The sequence below is a fragment of the Poecilia reticulata genome, chromosome 13, assembly GCF_904066995.2.
Source record: "Poecilia reticulata chromosome 13, P_reticulata-male-v2, whole genome shotgun sequence".
NCBI lineage: Eukaryota > Metazoa > Chordata > Actinopteri > Cyprinodontiformes > Poeciliidae > Poecilia > Poecilia reticulata.
Window position 1 is genome coordinate 27207112 of NC_088842.1, and position 19272 is coordinate 27226383.

The 19272-nt window shown below is 35.6% G+C and overlaps 1 protein-coding gene across 4 annotated transcripts in view; it reads right to left on the minus strand.

The window, feature by feature from the left end:
- The window catches only part of LOC103474999 (cell adhesion molecule 2-like), a 153467-nt gene that overhangs the window by 42159 nt on the left and 92036 nt on the right, over positions 1-19272 (minus strand). For 2 of the 4 annotated variants that reach the window (XM_008426346.3, XM_008426347.3), the window contains exon 2: positions 8537-8563. The exons of the other annotated variants lie outside the window; for them this stretch is intronic. In XM_008426346.3, the coding sequence (XP_008424568.2) occupies positions 8537-8563 (27 nt within the window). The remainder of the gene's footprint in view (positions 1-8536; positions 8564-19272) is intronic. 4 annotated transcript variants of the gene reach the window in all.

The following is a 19272-nucleotide window of genomic DNA, read 5'->3' on the forward strand; positions in this document are numbered from 1 at the left end:
ATGCAAACATTTATAAAGTCTGCCTTCTATCACCTGAAGAACATTTCCAGGATTAAAGGACTAATGTTTCAGCAAGACCAAGAGAAACTCATCCACGGGTTTATCTTTAGTCGCATTGATTACAGTGTCTTCACAGGTCACGCTGCTGCTCTCATCTTTACTAAAACCAGGAAAATAAAGCACCTCCCCCCAGTTCTAAAGTCCTTACACTGGATCCATAGAGCTCAGAGAATAGACTTTCAAATACTTCTGTTAGGTTATAAATCACTGAACGGCTTAGAACCAAAATGCATCAAAGGTTTGTTGTCACTGTATCAACATTTCAGTGACAGCAAATCACTGAAATGTGATTCTGGGACAATCTGGGACAAACATCCAGAAGACTGCAAAACTGCTGAAACGATGAGTTCTTTTAAATCAAGGTTTAAACCCTTGATTTAAAAGTGTTGTCTTTGATTAATAATAACTGGAGCATCATGCATTTAGTCTGTTCTACATGATTTCTTTACTATTCTTTTATCATGCCACTGCAACGCACTCCTTTTTTGTACTTTAAACATGTTCCTTTAAATTGACTTGCTGCTGAAATGTGCTGTATAAATAATGTTACCTTGCCTTTAAAGGCTCTTGCTGGCGACAAAGATATACGTATTTGAACTTTTTAATAAGCATAAGAGAAAAATATGTCAAAAATGTCAGAAGCAGCCTCTCCCACACTCCAAGCGTGATGCTGAGACTATTTGACAACAGCAGGAAAGGTGGGTGTCTCCCGCCTTACAATTCTGAACCTAAATCTATGCAGCAAGGCTTTAGATAATGCTCCACTGCTGAGGAACACACCCAGATAAATCCTGTGAAAATCTGAGAACCTTCTTCATACTTATATAAGCAAGAATTCAGATTAACTTTTACTGTTTGGTTTCTTTGTCTTAAAAATCAAAGCAAGCCACTGTACACATAAGTGATGAAGACTACTGCCTTGAGAGTTAACATGGACCTAACTGAGGAACTAAGATAAACACATCTGCTGCTAGATGTTAATGGGTCTCATCAGCCATTGTCAACTGCTGTATTGTTGCAGGATCATTTACTGTTGATCGGCCATTGTGTTTAAAACCTCCTGGCATGTTGTTTGCACAATCCAAATATCATCAAATTGTCACACCCTTCTGCTGCAGCGCCTTCGCTTGAGCGTATCGGGATCATAGGCACTTTAACTTCCACCTCAGCGGTTCTCTCGTTGGATAGTAATGTGAAGTGAAGTGTATGGAAAGTGCTGCGTGTAGAAGACCTTAATTATGCTTCCGAACTCTACTGTATGTACGAAGATTGTTATAGATGAATAAACTAGCCTTTTTACCACTCCTTTCTGACAACCAAACACCAATTCCCCTCTTTGTCACTGTTTTATGTATGACGCAATTCTAAAAATTCAAAAGATTCATTCATGACGACGGAATTCTGCAAAGCACTGAACGAATACAAATGCACCCGTTCTTTAGATGTTTTTATTAGTGAACAAATTGAAAGTGATGTATACTTTTTCCTTCACCCAGAAATTTTTGTATGACTTTGTGTTGGTCTATTACATTACGTAATTACATTACGTAATAGACCAACACAATATCTTGAAAATGTGGTTGTAACATGACAAAATGTAAAAAAGGTTTGAGTATAATGAGCTTACAGAGCACCTTATTAAATTTAGTTCTAATTCAGTTTATTTACATGGTACCAATTCACTCCAATCAGATAGATTGCTTCAAGATCAATCACACATATTCCAATTCAATCTTAGTTATGAAGCAATGCAGTCATTTCAGCTTCATTATTCAAATTGGGAAAACGTTTTTTGCTGTAAGGTAAACCCAGCTACTCAATTTGCAACAATTCCTCCTCTTGAATAAACATGTAGCTGTTGACAGCTGATTGCATTGAGTTTTTCACTTTGCTGCAATCACTCATGCTGAGCACTGTATCAATATCTTAAAGCGCAGTCCAAACTACATCAAAGTTTTTTCATAATAAAGATTTGGGTCAGCGAGCCAGAACTATTTTATAAATATAACCACCCTTGGCGTCCCCCACTGATTCACGTGTAGCCATAGAAGGATTTTAGATTAACACAATAACTGATTTGGGCAACATTTAAAAAACTGTTCTCCCAAGCGTGGGAAGAAGAATGGGGACTGAGACCAAGGAAATGTCCTAAGCAGAAGAAAAATAACAAAAGAACGCCAACAGACCAGGGCTTTCAAAATGTTTGTTTTTATCTTTTAAACATCTACACTTAGTTTTCGATAAGTATAATATAAACGTCGCAAACATAAAATGGTGGCCTTCTTCACAATTTTTGTGTGAAAACGAAGAGAATAAGAGGAATTCAACATAAAACAGCATGGATATCCAGGGTTAAATGATTGGATTCTTTCCATGTCAATGAAAAACTCCCCAACAACATCCATTAAAGTGCATGCATCAGGTGGTTTTCTTATAATGAGAAATTCTCACAGAAAAGACTCACGTATAGAAAAACCTGAAGATTAGACTTGGCTCAAAAAGATTAATTAGAAGGGAGGAAGGATTTAATAAACAGCATCTTGGAAACAAATGAAACCAAACTCGCCCTGGATGAAGCAAATATAACAGAAAACACACGAGAAAACAGTGAAATAAAGTGAAAGAACTCATGATGCACAGCACCGAGCATCATCTGTAAAACACCTGGATGGGGAAGAACGAAAAGGACTTCAGATGACACTGGGTCACTGATGATTTGACAGCAGACGAAGGCGGCTGAATGATTTCGACATGTACCAGCATGTACTGCTCTGCATTTTAAATGCAGCCAGGTTTGACTGGGAGTATGACACAAAAAGAAAAAACACACACACACACAACGGTGAAGATTCCCATGAGTATTTCATGGTAATGTAGTGAAATACATTAAAATGGACAAATTAGTCATCCGAATTTGAAACAACCAACTTAGAAACAAATTAACAAATAAACCTAATGACATCTATGGCTGTCAGACTTGAGGCAAACATTGCTTGCTAAACATTTCTTCACAAAGCAGAACTAAAATCACAGAGAGCAAATCAATAACAGATATCCGGGGATGAGTTTTGACAAGGACTCCAATATCGATTACTTATAGAATCGTTTGATCGGTAGATCAAGCCAGTTCTTGAAATCAGAATGGGACATACTTATTCATAACGATCATATGTTCTGTTAAATATTTAAAAGAAAGACAAGAAACAAAATCTCCTATAAACTGACTTTCTCACCACAAGATGAAGACGTATGTTTAACAGGTATGTATTTGAGAAACGTCAGAATGAAAAAAGGAGGGTAATGAAGTTTTATGCAACAATTCTTAAAAAAAAAAAAAAATCATGTCCCTCATCTTGTATTTGTATCTGTAATTTCACTGATTTCTAATTCCCTGAAAACACATTTGAGAAATTTTGTTTTGTAAATTACACTTTGAAATAATCTTAGTGCTGATTACATTTAATTCCCCTGAATGAGCTGTCGGCGCAAAATAGAGAAGCGATCCAAAGCTAAATCTAACTAAATCTTTTGATATGACATTAAGTTTTTGGTACGAAAATCAACTGAAATTCCAAGTGAATAAAAGAAAGTGGGAGTGAATGACTTCAGAGATGATAAGACTGTTTCTATCTGCTGGCTCGTGACCAAGTCTCGTCATATCTGATTGTTTGTTTAGTGACCTTTCCTGAACAGGAACAACATGGGCTATAACATATTTCACTTAATTTATTACTGCTTAAAAGGTCACATCTGTCACCTAAAACAATCATTTACTCTGGCAGTGTAATTTATGCCCCACTGGTTTAACCTCAACAGAAAAGCATCCCTTGTTTAGCGCAAACCTGCTGTTCTGGGGATCTCTGTAAATGATGCAATTTTAAAAGCAATCAGCCCAGTGAATTAGGGAGATTTAAACAACTGTTGTGGGGGCAGCAGCTAATTAACACTAAATCTAACTCTGATCCATTAACTCAGGATAATCTGTAAATTACCCGTCCAAGGTGAATTCTAACACAACCAGTTTGAGCACTGTCAGCTTTAGATAATGTCTCTATTTAAAGTCAACGGGGAACAGTTCAAATTCTTGCAAAACAAGCCCTCCAGAACGAAGCTCATTCAGTCATAGAAAATCCATATACAATTATGGTAAAACATTAAAGGCTGTAATTACTGGAGCCTAGACTTGTAATGTCACTCTCTGTCACACACCATCAAAATGTAAATACAACAAGGATTGGTGGGTTTATTTACTGTACGCAGGTCAGTTATGAGCAAACACTAAAGCCCATCTAATGAAAAAGCAGCATTTGTCTTGCATGCTGTGTCACTTCTGTGCAAATGACTCCTAAGTTTTTACTTGTACTACAAAACATTTTGTATCAGTCTCACTGCAGAATCTTATCAGGACACATTAGTCTCTGCTCATCTTTTATCTCAACCGGGATTACAGTGATTTCCTACAATGCTTCTATGAGCTGCAGACAACACAGACACAAGATAACCCAGCAGTGAGCACACAACTGAGTATCAGCCCAGTATTGTAATCATAGTCTGAGCTGATAGTGTTATTTTAAATGATGCAGTCACTTGATTGAGCTGATGAAGTCTTTCACAAAGGAAATAACCAGGACAGAGTGAGCTGTCTGTCACCCTTATCCGCCATCAACAAAAAGCACTTAGAGCCTGTTACTGAATGCCATCGGTGCAAAAGTGAACCTTCCCCGGCAGAGAGGTGGTTCTGAGCCTCGTCCTCCCCTGTGATTTCCCACAGTGGGGGAGGCCGGGAGAAAGGGTAGGTGTGCTAAATCGACAGAACTGGTAATAAATATCCCTGCTGGGAAAAAGTCTTTGGAGTAGATTTTTTTTTCTACAGGTAAAAAAAAGAAGGGAAAGTTAGGAAAGGCAATATATCAGCTTTAGAATGTGGGTCAGAAATACGGTGCTGTCTCCAAGAGAAATTACAAGTTCAAATCCTATTAGTTACCATACTCTTGTTTGTTGCTCCACAAATTGGCTTTGGGATTATGTTGCTATATGGACGGCGTAGTGAGGTAGCTGTATGTTTCTTAACTGTCACCCCCAAAACGCTTACATGTTATCCAGACGGCCCATGAGAACACCAGTGTTCTTGTGACAACTAAGGGTTTTAAACAAAGAAAATGAAGGACCAACACAAATTGAATTCTATCAGAGACATCTTGGTGAATTTAAATAAAGCCTGCATAAAAAAACTTAGTGTTCCCTGGTTCAGCCTCGTGATTTACAAAGTTTGCTATTTTTTTCATCTTGCCATCTTAGAACGGTGCAAAGACCAAACTTATGACAGCTTCAAAATACGTGGAGATGACAATGTAGGCACACTGTTAATGAACCAATTTGACTTAATTTAATGCACGTTCCAAAAACCTCTAAAATTGAGTTTCTAGATGTGCACTCATCCTATTGTTTTCATTCAGGCTTTAGATTTGTCAGGTTTTTAAAATCGCAAATTATTTTTCTTCCACTTATACGTAATCCATGTCTTAGTGTTTTTCTATCAAATATCACCCCAATTAACTACATTAGCTGCTGTGATTTTAATATGACAACATGTGTAAATGTTAAGTAGTTTAAGCAATACAACACTTCCAAGGCAGAGGAGGTATCCTCCATTTTTATACCAGTGGTCTGATAAAACAAAAAAAAGACGAAGACGACAGCATTACCAGCTGCATTGCTAGTTTCAACTGCAAAGAGTAAATTTGTATCCAGAAAGAAGATTTTTTTCACAATATTTTTGCTGAGTTTACTCTTCTCATGCATTTTTTCAGATTTTGATGAGTGGTTCACTTTTACTGTGCATTCATATTGGCCAAAGCACTTCTTCATTTGTTGAGCGGAGTCCTCTGAGGGGCATTCAGAGTTGTGTTTTTCATTATAATGACATCATGAGGGTTTTCCTTTTCTATTTTTCGACTCTGTTTTCTATGTTATGAAAAAAAAAATGACATCGCCATGAAGGCGGAAACCTGACAAAAGCTATTAATCACTATTAGAGGCTGCTACATGTTGTTATATATGTGGTATTATCTTCATAATTATTAATTCAAGTCATCAACCATAATTAGAGTGCTGAAAGTGCTGTTGGAAAAAGTGTTGCACTAGATTTCAGAAGAACAAATGCTGAATGTGTATCTTCTGTTAATTAAAAACGACCACCCTAATTGCTTCTGTAATTAGGAAGCACTGCACTTTGGAAAAGAATGTAAAATGAAATCTGTGTACTACATTCATGTAAATGAACATTAATCAGTAGTTTTGGTTGAAGTCACTTCCAAACTACAAAAAAGGGGAAAAAAACACATTAAAAAAGCACACAAACAAAAGCCCAATACTAACAAAATAAATACTGATATTTAGTTAGAATTAGAAGCACGGAATTTCAAAATACCAGATATTGATTCTAAAAGTCTGTGTTGTCAGGAATAGTTGTCTTCTTCTGAGGTTACAGAGATTGTACACTTTATGTTTGTGTATCTTGGGTTGTTTACATGCCTGTTTCCTAATTTGCTTCAATTCAATTTTTCTTACAGATCTGTCTTCGCCTTTGGTTCTACTTTGCTAATTACATACATCACCTACATCTTGTCAGCAGTTATCCTTTTGCTTTTGCTTTTCTGTGTTACATCTTTTTTTCTTATTCCAGTTATGCCTGTGGTTACTTTCTTTTGCTTTCTTTAAACCTGTGCATTTTTTTTTATCTCTGTGCATTTTGCTGCAAACTGAAAGTTAAAAGATTTTTTTAACTGCCTAAAAACAAACAAAGATGCGCACAGAACAAATAGCCATTGCTGCCACAACTAAAGCCAATTTAGAGTGGACAACTGAGCTAGCACACGTTTTGATGGAGGAAGCTGGAGTGCCCATGTATGTAGGGGAGAATAAATTTCACACTGCAAATCCTCAGCCAGGATTCATTGCAACAATTTGACAGTGTTGACCAGAGAGCTAGTCTGTACTAACCGCTAAGCAGATTCAACCTATAGCAGGATGAAATAACACAATTCAGATGATCTTAAGCCAGTCTCCAGGGACAAACACAGATTATTCCAGATTTGGTTTGGGTTGTGCACTTAAGCTATTATATTGAATGAGGTTTTAACCTAAAATATGGGTGAATGTGATTAATATCTACCAAAGAGTAAGCTAAAAATAATTTGTGGGTTTTTAAACAAGTAGATTTCTTTAATATTTTGTATATTTAATTTAATTTAATTGTACATTAGATTATCAGATAAAGACAAATGCCCAATAAAACTTTTATCTAGCATTTTAATTATCCCTATTGTCTGTCTATGTTGACTTTTTGACTAACTCTTTGGTCAAGGGGTAAATATTGAAGTTTTCTAGCCCAATTGTTTGCTTCAATTGTTCTGGGTCTCGTGTAATCTGTCTCCATGCTTCTCCAAGCTTGGAGAAGCAGGATTCAATTTGTATTCTCCATTAATCGGGAATAAACTTCCAGAAAACTGCAAAAATGCTGGAACAGCGAGTTCCCTTTAAATCCCTAATTTAAAAGGAAATCAGCTTTTGTTGTTTTGCAAAACTGAACCTGATTTTTAGTATTTAGTCCAAAATTTTATTATGTTGCTTTTTGGAGATTTCAATGTTGACATCTGAAAAAAAAATCACGTTTCTTGCTTGTTTGTTGTTTTATGTTTTCAAAATGTTAAGCTGGAAGACACTTTAAATTATCATGTTGCTGAAATAGGCTGTACATATAAACGTACCTTGTCTAATGATATCAATATCATTAGACAATATCATTATCAATATCATTGGTTTCATAATTTTCAATGAAACCAAATGATGGCCTGTAAGAAATAAGGAGGTTAGTTTTCGTCCAATATCTGACCGACCGCTTGACTAAACAATGTCTGTCTCAAAATTATTTGTTTTAAGCAAACAAAGCAACAATTATTATGTTGACGGACCATCATAATTTCCTGTCAAGCAAGTCATCGAGGTAAAATTCAAAAGCGTGAAAAGCAATGCTCTAACGACTTTAATATAACTTGGAACTAAGTAGGGAGATGAAAACAGAGAAACTTTCTTCTCACTCCTCTCCTCTGAGCCGTCCTTGAATCAGGAACACGCCCCAGCTGCTTCACTGGAGCTGCACGGTAGCTCCATACAGGGAGGAATGGCTGGGAGACGTGGGCAGCTCCCTAGTGTGAATCTATACATATGTGAAGCAGCCCGTATCTGGGAATGAGGGAGTGGGCTTAGTATACCTCTTCAGAAGAAATCAATGTTTTGAAAGAAAAAAAGAAAAAAAAAAAAAAAAAAAACACACGCAGAGAAAGCTTCATTCAAAGCAACATATGTTAATGCTTGCTGGGCTCTAGGGGGAGATAAAAGGTTGATCCAGACCTTTTTTATTGGAAACTGTGTGCGACATAAATCATGTACCAAGAAAATGGAAACAATAACTCACCTTTTGCTTTGCTTTTTGTCCCAGCCACTGATAGCATGAGGGGATAAAACAAGGAAACAATAAGTTAGATGCGTGGGATCAAGACTTTCTATTGATAGCATTGTGTGTTTTCTTGCTGTTCTTCTTCTTTCCATAGTCAGAAAAACAACATGATTGAATAGTAGAAATGGAAGCAGAAAATGGGGCTTAATTGATGCTAAATGAAACGATGAAATTATAGTTTATAAAAAGGCAAGAAACCCATAGATGTTATACCATTTATATTACAAAAAACCCATAAATGGCCAGTTGCATTTTTCATTCTATGTTTGATAAAAACTAAATGAAGAGCAAAAAGTTACAATCTGCAAAGATAAATACATTTAATCTACATGTGAATGGTGAATTAGGTTGTAGATTTTCCAACTCAAAGGGAGGAGAACTATTCACGTAATATTGCAGTCAATTTGTCAAAGGGCTTATAAATGGAAAAAATCTGTTTTTGTGACAGCTTATACAATGCATGGGTTGCTGTGTTATTGACCTCAGTGGATGGGGTACAAGAGAAAAAAAATTGCTTTTTCTACAGTCCAAACTGCAAAATTAGATTTTGCTGGAGAACATGACGGAAGCCTAATGAATATTGGGAGCACGTCCTTTGCTATAATGAGAACAAGATAAATATGCTCAGCTCAGATTATTTGGCATGTACTTGACCTGGAATTCCTGGTCTAGGAAGTGAGGAACTCTTACCATAATTTAATAATACGAGGGTTGCAAAGTGCAAAAGCTTTTGGGACATGAAATTTAAAGACATCACCAAGAGCTCCTGTGAATGTACTGAAATATGAGCTGACAAGATGACTTCCATTCTCCTGCAGCTCGAGAAAGGAAGAAAGTTCCAGCACGATAACAATTCAAAGCATACCACTGAAATCAGACAGGAGTTTCTAAAAAAGAAAGTAAAAGCTTTGACACCTTTTGGGTATTATGAGGTGGAAGTCAGAACAACCTTCTTCCCTGTGGTAAAGAGAAGCTGAAAAGTTCTGTGAATAATGGTGGAACATGTCTGCAGAATTTTCTGTATAACTAGTATCTTTGGTCATATGGACTGAAAAAGAAACTAAGCTGTCACAAAGAGTCAAAGTCAGATTTGCTAGCTTTTTTTTATTTTTTATTTTTTTATCAGAACTGAACATTTAAACATTTTTTTGACACAATCTTTTATTTTAGGCTCATTTTCACAATAAACTTTCTGTTTATTGTGAAACAAAAGGCTTATTAAGAGATTATTGAGTATCTGCTCACAACTGAATAAACAATAGGTACTATGTTGTTAACTTAATCACTGATTTGAATGCTCACTACTATATTTTAAACATGTCGGCCTCTTAAGTGTGCATTGGGGCAAATTCTTTACCAGTCTGCTAAGTGGCATGTATCCTACTGCTTTTAGTGTAAAACTGCATAGTCTGAGGTAAAATGTAATTTACCAAGCAAACAAATTCAAATATTTTCCTCTTGCAAACAGTGCCTTTTACCAGCCACTTTTTTACAGGAGCAATATGCCTTTTTGTCCAGAGCAGCAAGTTGTGCCTCGGAAGCACTTTCTTGCTTGTTATGTAGGAATAGGCAACCCCCGGCAGTACGCACAATTCAAGAAAAATGTAAACTGATGACGTACAAGTTGATGTCTGATTTGTTGCTAATCCAAAAGGCTGCTCTGGTGAGTTTGGATTGGATTTAACAATCACTAGTATATGCAGTGTTGCACATGTAGACTGATCAGACGTCCAGTGAATATTTCCAACTTTAATCAAGATTATTTATAACACAGTTTGACACTTGCAAAACCTTTGTTCTGCGAGTTATTTTACTGTTATTACAATGAAACTTGTCGTTTAAAAAACACTGTGACGTTGATCGGTATTGTTGTTTCATAATGTTTATTCCTTTTACACAAAGGGCTTTTACAGGGGGATTATGAATATTAGGTTTACACCACTTCCCGATTGTGAAAGCAAATTGGACTACTGATTTGCTTTCAAAAATCAATAGTGAAAGCAAATCACTATTCCTTTCAGTGATTTGCAATAGTCGCTGTCAACCAACCAAATAGAGCACCTGTGGAAAAATAATGGCAAATTAATTTGCTGCTCCACTAAATATAATCACTGTTTTTGTATGCTCATATATTTTTGTGCAAATAGTCATATTTGATTTGATAATCAAAGTACAAATCTGAACAAATGAAAGGATAGGATAAACTACTCTGTGTGTAACAGTTATATTCACATTTTTTCTTTCATTACATCTGAAAGAAAAACATCAATAAAAGAGATCAGGGCAACCGCTGGGGAAACAGGAACATGATAAGTCCTTTAGGTTATGCAATTCTGCATTGTGTTCTGGTCAAACAGCTTTCTCTCAACTCTAAATCAGCAAATAACTCACATCCTGAGATAGAAAATTCATATTACTTCCTTAAATATGATGAAGATGAACATTGCCATTTAAATGGATAGGCAATTTTTAAACAGCTTTTTCACAAATCCCCCTCAGCCCCCCCAAAAAAAAGTTCTTAGAAAGGTGTTGGATGGGGCATTAAGCTTGGCACTTCAACTATTCAGTGCATGTTTGAAACTAAGAGCTCTTTCATTCCAAACCAATGGGAAGAGCGAGCAGCCCCCCCTGCTGTGCTCCCTCACATTGGATATATCTGGGGGAATAAAACGGCACTTGAACGTGTTACAAAGATGGCTTTTAACTCTCAGTTCAAATGTGCAAGCTGCACCTGTGCAAAATGACTTCACTTTTGCATTACGTAAATGATTTATTGACAGAGAGTTTGTCCGTAGATAAATTAAGTAGTAAATAAACACTGAGTTAGATTACTGGTGGTTCAACTTTAATTGTCCAACAAAGTTGTAGCTCAGTTATGTGTTTTTTTTTATTTTATTTTTAATTTTTAAATCATAATTCTGTGTTTTCGAACAAGCAAGTTATATTTTAAAAAACTTTTATGGTAATGGCATTGAGTTTTTATGTACTGCCTCACAACAAAGTTCTTATATTACACAGTTGCAGCTAAACAGTCTCTGAAGGAAGCAATAACAATGGTTGATGGAGGAACAGTGCATTCTGCACTAAACAACAAAATTATCTTAGACAAATTTACAAAGGACACATTGCAGACTCTTTTTGCTTTCTAACACTTAAAGCATTGAAATGAGAGAATTTTGTCTGGATTTTATTTCTAAAACACTTCCTTTCATTAAAAATACTTGAATGAATCTGAACTGCTTTATGTTGGGATCGCGAATTTCTTTCACAATGTTTAGGTGGTGAGAATAAATTCAATTCAAATTCAAAAATACTTTATTAATCCCAAAGGGAAATTAAATGTTGTAGCTTATATTAATTCAAAATTATTCACAGAGTTGCCGTAGATGTTGATGGCTCTGGGCAGGAATGAAATGAATTAATTCAATTCTAACCTCTATGGACTAAACTCATAGCTAGTTCTTGTTAAGAATGATCTTATATAACAATACTGCTACTATACAGCTGTAACTTTATTAGAATACTAGGTAAACACAAGCAGGGCATTGTGAATTATTATGAAATGATGAAAATAGTTGGTGCACTCCAAAAAAAGAATGAATAAGTAATCAAGCGTGAATTAAAAATTGATAACTTGTTTCATGCACATTCATTACATGTTACGCATTATTTCAGAATATGTTAATCAGGCTTAAATAGGGGTCCTTTGCTACAAACGAAAATATTAGATACCAACATTCCAATGTCTTGTGCATGGCTCTGATATTTTTTGCAGTTGAGGTGAACCTTTATCTGCTGAAAGGAAATATTTTTTTTCACATTCAAAAAATATGACTGAGGTTAATTGGTCTCTAAATTGCATATGATTGTGACGGCATGTGTGAGTGTGTGTGTGTGCATGACTTTTATCCAATGTGTCTGTGTGTTGTCCTAAGATAGTCTGTGCAACCTTCTGTGGACGAGCGGCTATATACAATGGATGAATGTATAAGTGATTGCATCTTTTGTAAACTAAAAAAAGAGAAAACAATGTTGTATGTTAATCTAGATGTGAGATCAAGTCTGTCATGGGGTAGAAGATATAATATATGCGATTTTCTGCTAAATTTAAATATTCAACAATCCCAATGTCCATTTTTGTTTTTAGGTCTGTCCTGCTAGTTTTGAAGCATCTTTATTCTTTGTTTACTTTAAGCTGGATAACTGGACAATGTGACTTTAATTGAATTGAATTGAATTGTTGTTTAAATATTCAAAAATAAGCTGAGCAAAATGCATTACTACAGCTGTTATGGCACCAATATATTTATATTATAAATATATATATATTTTTTATGAAATAAAAAAAGGCTTTTCTAGATAGGAACACAATACTGGATAAAACAGCAAAAGCTGTGAAGGGAAAGCTGGTCCCTCAAAACAGTGGGGCAGGTCCCTAGCGTCCCCATTTAACATCAAACTATCACTGGGCAGTAAACTAAAAAACTTACAAAAATCACAAGAACACAGGGAGCCAGAGCCAAACAAAAACAAGAATCCAGAATAAAAAGCCAGCAGGATAATCCAGGTTTAACAGGAAGAACCAGCAAAGAGTGAGAGCATTAGAAGTGTTAAAATACTGAAGAGTGAATGTGGAACAATGGGCCAGCGTTTAATGGACTATCTGCTTTTCTCTGATAATATTTAAAATAGAATTAAACCAATTTTTGTTGTTATTAATTTTACCCAAATGTGACTTGTTTAGTTATGTTATTCTTTTCCAACATACTCTTTGGTAGTCTTGGATAATGTGTTATAAATTAGCAACTTCAGTTCATCTATTCTACACCTTTCAAGCCAATTTGCCCTTTTAAATGTCAGACCAATCTATGTCAGTCAAAAAGAAATCAGAAATTTTAACATGAGTAGTTTTTATTCGACTGCTTTTACTCAAAGCTGACTGCTATCGTTTTTTAATCTGTCTACCAATGTTGGCTGATGCTACATGAAAAGATCGACACAGAATGTAGAGTTTCTGATAGCATGCATTTTATGTCATTAATACCAATAGCAAACTTTTAGTAAAGAATTGTTTGGAATGCAACTTTTGTTGACTCCCTTTTCCAGTTGTCATGAAGGCCCACTTAGCATGCCTATAAGATATGCAGCTTGTTGGTTGGAGACTCACTAAAGTAAATGACATGGATGATAGTTGGCAATGATGCTAAAGGGCACAAGAGCGTTTGAAACAATGTGATCTCAATTAAGTTTTCAAATCCAGCTCAGATCTTAAGTACATATGAGTTAGAGGCCGGGCTGAAGTGGCCATGTGTGTGGAGAACTGGAGAGAGCTGTTTTTAGGAATTACAGCTAGAATTAAAACTGTCGGACTAAGCATAAATTGAAATACAAGAGCTTCCACAGCGTTTTCCTTTTATGACAAGGGTTCTTCTAAAGGATAATCATTCATTGGGTCATAAAATAAATTCAGCAGTCACTATGGCATGTCACCTTTTTGCAATAAAAGTTTATCATCAAATAAAAATGTGAAATAATTGAGTTCACTGAGCCTCAACAACAGATAGTTACTCACAAGGTCCTTTGAAGCTGCTTCAACTTATTTATTGTATTAAAAACCTAACACAGTATGACGTGTTGAACCCTACAGTGCCGTTTCTAAATCAAACAAGGCCTGAATCGGTTCTTATCTAACAAGGACTAGGTCAGCAAAATAACTTATTGGGTGGTGGTGTTGTTTTTTTACCCACCAGTTTTTAGTGTGACATTACTCAGGTAACAGATAACAATTTCATGATCGTTCTTATCATATTTTTAACCCTTGGGAGTCAGTGTTCTAAATGGCCGTTTTTGACTAATTTTTGATTTTACCTTTATATTTCTTAATAAAAACCATTAATATTGCTTTATGTGCTATCATTTTTTTCAGGACAGCCTGAACTTTGTCAATTTACACATATTTTTGTCATTTGGACATACTGACATTGCATTTTGGGCCTAAAATCACACAAAAAAAGAAAATTCGAGTAGGAAAAGTTTTTATTTTTGTCACTGTGAAACCCACAAATATGTATAACAAATATGTTTTATGGTTTAGAATTCTAAAGTATACTCTATATTTCAAAATTAGTATGTACAAATATAGCAAACAACTCATGTATATTAAATTATTATCAATAAAATGTAGGTAATCCATTCGTTCCTGTGCTACTATTTACAACATATCAAATCAAGATTCCAAAAAATGTATAACTTTCCTAAATATATTTAAATCCTGGGAATTACTTCTCCTGGCAATTTTAGCACACTATAAATTTCAAAATCAATATGTACAAATACAGGAAACAACTCATGTTTAGAAGATTATCATCAACAAAATGTAGGTAATTCATTCATTTGTGCACAAACACATCACTTTGCATGGAAGGGGCACAGACAAAATATTGTTTTGCTTCCAATAGTCCTGAATACTGGGCAGTGAAACTACCCAGTATTCAGGGTAGTTTCACTGCCCTGAATACTGGGTATTCAGGGCAGTGACCAATTTTTTTGGTCAGTAGACCAAAAAAATTGTACAGCTCTTCCATTTCAATGTCATTCCATTTGTACTTTTTCCCTAAAGTATTTTTTTGCTGCATTTTTGTTTGTGTTGAGGCAAATTGTTTTCACTGTCAGTGGCAAAATATAATAAAAAAAAGATCTTTTGGACTATGAGAAGACAGGTTGTTTATTTGGACACCGGGTGTTCGCCGTCGCTGAAACCTGCTTTACTCCCGGCACACTGTCAGGATCCTCCTCCGTCTTCCAGGGATCACTGTGGGGGAGTGGCTCAGCAGCGCCACCTCTCGGTGATCGAGACCGCGCAGTTGCACATCGCCGCCTACTTCTCAGTTTCGATCTTCGTTTAGCTACGTTTGTCCCTATGTTTGTCCCTACGTTTGTCCCTACCTCATATTCTTCCTGATACCCATGTTCTCTCTCTCTTCCTGATATGAATGACCGAATCGCTACATTGTCATCAGAATCCTCGCTGTCTGCTTCAGACTCAGACTGCGAGTCTCCCTCATCTTAGAGCTCAAAAAAGAGCTTTGCTGCCTGCCCCACATTCATTCTTCTCATCATTCTTTACAGAAAAAACAAAATACAATGTCCGAAATACAAATTACGAGGTAGATTTTACTGATCGTCTGATATCACAACTATCTGTTGACGTGCCTCTCTTTTTTCTGTTCTCCGTTCCCGCGTTACTTTTTTTTTTTTTTTTTTTACTTTTTCGCGCCGTTACTTACGTCACTTACCTTCGTTTATCTGCAACAAAATGTGATCAGATGCTTATCAGTTGAATACGTGAGCTCGAGTGAGGGGATCTGTTGTATTCTTTGTGTTGCGAGAGCTCCGTCTCACTGTGGAACGGAGCGGGTTTTACAATTTCGCTAATTGAAACAAATATGGTTTACATATTTAAGCATAACTCCGGTTTTACTTGGCCTATTAACACAATTTAAAAACTGTTGTGTAGTTTAACATGTGCACTTTAAACACCAGTAGAAAGTGAGACTGGGGGAGGCGGAGTCTTGCTGCTACGACGCGCCAAATCAGACATGTAAAAAAGACTCGGATACGCGTCAATTGACTCTGAAGGGTTAAAGCCATGAACATTGCATGAGCATGTGTATTAAACAGGCTCATCAAAGTCATGCTCGTGTATTTATCCACTGTACATTCTTGATAAATGCTGGCCCATGCCCATGTGTCTCTGAAATGTTTTATTTATTGCCAGTTAAATGAAAAAGATTTTTCATGCCGTCTGTGTTCAAAATTTAGAGCAAAATGAGCAAATGCAAACCAAAGTAAAAATAGTGGTAATTTTGCTCAATATAGTACTTATAGCTGGGGGTTATACTGAAGCCTTGTGGAGAAAAAAAATACTATTTTTGACTTTAAAATAGGTCATTGGCAACCTGAAGTGTGGGAAAAGGACAAAATGCTTATCTGTAAAATAGGTCATCTCCTGGTAATTTGTGACAAAACTCTTATCAGATGAGGAAACCAGGAACATCAAAGTTGATGCATGCCGATCTAATGGAGAATTTGTTGTTTTTAGCCCTCGTTCATCTTTCCCACAATTCTTTGGTGTTACCTGTTTTTGTTTGGGTAGGAAGCTATTAATCTACAACTCTCCTGCAATAGTGTTGACAAACTCAGATACAGTGATAAGAATCTCATTCCTGTGAACGGAAAGTGTTTGCAAGCACACAGGAGGCATATCCATAAATTTTACTGAGAAAGAAAAACATTTTGACATTCCTAAGAGAACTTTTACTGAGAACCAACAAAATAACCCAAACACCTCAATGCAAGATTATATGCATTTTATATACTATAAATAAAATCTCATGGTTTAATGTGCCAGACATTTAATATTGATACTTCAACAGGTTTAATCATAAGAGCTGCTGTTGTACCTGCTATGTCTCATTAACCAACCAAAGAAACTAAGAGAACAAATTGAGTAGAGTCATCCAGTGCCCTCTGTTGGGAGTCATTCCTAAACGAGTTCAGACAAAGAAAAAATCAGTTGAAAATGAGAGACACCAGAACCGACAATGTACACAAGCTGAAGGCTGCTGTTAAAACTACCTGGGTCTCTTTAAAACTCTTTTTTGGAAGCTGACATTCCACTTTAAAAAGCCCATTGTTTAATTATTCTTGTGAACTGTTCTAATGTTCTGAGAAATTGAATTTTGGGTTTTTATTAGCTGTAAGGGACTTTTTTCAAAAAATACTAAAATAAATACCTGGAATACACAGCTGTGTCATGAATATACATGAAATGAGTTTCACCTTTTTTTTTTTAGTTAAATTACTACAAATTTTTATAATGGCGTATGTCCACTTTTATATTTCAAAACATATAAACCTTCAAAGTCCCATTTGTAATTAACTTAGCAAAGGGATGTCACAGAGTAAACAAACAATCAGTTCGGCACTTTCAATATGTTAGAGCTTTTTTAGGGTTTAATTTGAATCTGACAAATTGACTCGCACATAGCAATAACAACATTAACTTTAATAACTCTGAATAAGCCTGACTAATGGTTTTGATATATTGCTTTGGACTAAGCGGTTCTTTGCTGATTTGATTAAGAAAAGAAAAATGCTATTTCCTAATGAATCTGAAGACATCCAAGTATTAAATAAATAATTTCCAAGCAGCACATGAAGAGCACTTGTCACTTGACACTGAAAAACATACATAAATTAAAAACGCAACAGACGGACACATACGTTTTGAAGGAGGATAATTGCCTCATTTTTGCTCATCACAAACATAAAATAAAAATAAAAAAATCCACTTATTTGCAAATAATAAATGATGCCAAAAGTGAAGAAAAAAACAATGATTTAATACTTTTATTTTTATTTTAAAGAATGAATTGAACCTTGACTACGACTAAAGGAGAACAAGCACAGGGAAGATTAATGTAATTTGTTGAAGACCACAATAACAAAACAGATAGTAGGACATCACCGACTAAAGATAAGAAAGAAAATTGGAAAAGGAGAAACATAGCAAAGGAGAAAGATCGGGTACTGGCAAACACAACCAGCCAGAGGTGTAAATCATGAGCACTCAGCCTACATCTTACTTGTATTTGAACTGATAAAAAAAAAAGTGACAACATCCCATCATCATCTGTCAAACACATTTCTGTTGTGTGCTGCTTGTCCCTGCAGTGATGAGTTTAACCAACCACTGAGAGGTTTGTCTTCTCATGGTGAGAGCTGACCTCAGTCCCTCGGCTGGCCGTGACTGAGGTCACTGCTTTTCCTTTGCCAACGTCCCACAGCAAACTCTCCAAGGACAATCTGCCCATAAGTAAACATTTGATGGGAAAGCACTTCATCTTTATGTCAGCTAACATCCAAATGCCCTTAAGAGGAAATGACAAGATAATTTCAGTGAACAGTGAAGGCAGTTATGTATGGTGGTGGCCCCGAAAATGACAAGATTCTGCTTTGTCCAATAGTAGTCATCTTATGTAAAATAGAAATAAATTCTTTTGCAAAACTGACTTTGTAAAAAAAAAAAAAAAAAAGACAAGAGGGCCAATCCAGTAATAAAAATTGCCGCTGAAAACGTAGTTTTAACAGGTCATGTTACTTGTATAATTTAACTGTTAAACCAGTCGGCTTTACTACTGGAAGGCTGAAAGTCTATTTTAGATTCATTTGTTTAGCAGCGTTAAGGTATAATGTTTTAATTACTCTTTGTCAAACGGCAACCCATATATATTTTTATTAGATCTAATCAAAATGTTCAGCCTTAAACAAAGTAAATGCTAAAAGGTTAAACAAGAACATGGTCAGATGAGGATAGAAATGTTGACAGCTTTTTGGAAATTTCCAAATTATGGTAAGGGTCTATTTACTAGAAATGCACACAGAGTGATGTTTACAGATTATAATGCTAACTATGTGAACAATACTAATCACTGATAAAAGAAACTATAGACTATGGAAGACCTATCTGTTGTAAATTGATATTTTTGTTAAAAGCTGGTGAACCACTGTCATATGCCTAAATACATAATTTTTATACTCATGTACATACCTTTGAAAATCTGTTCAGTATTTTGTGGAATTATGGAGACAAATAATTCTAACATTGTTCAAATGTCATTTCTAATTTGAAG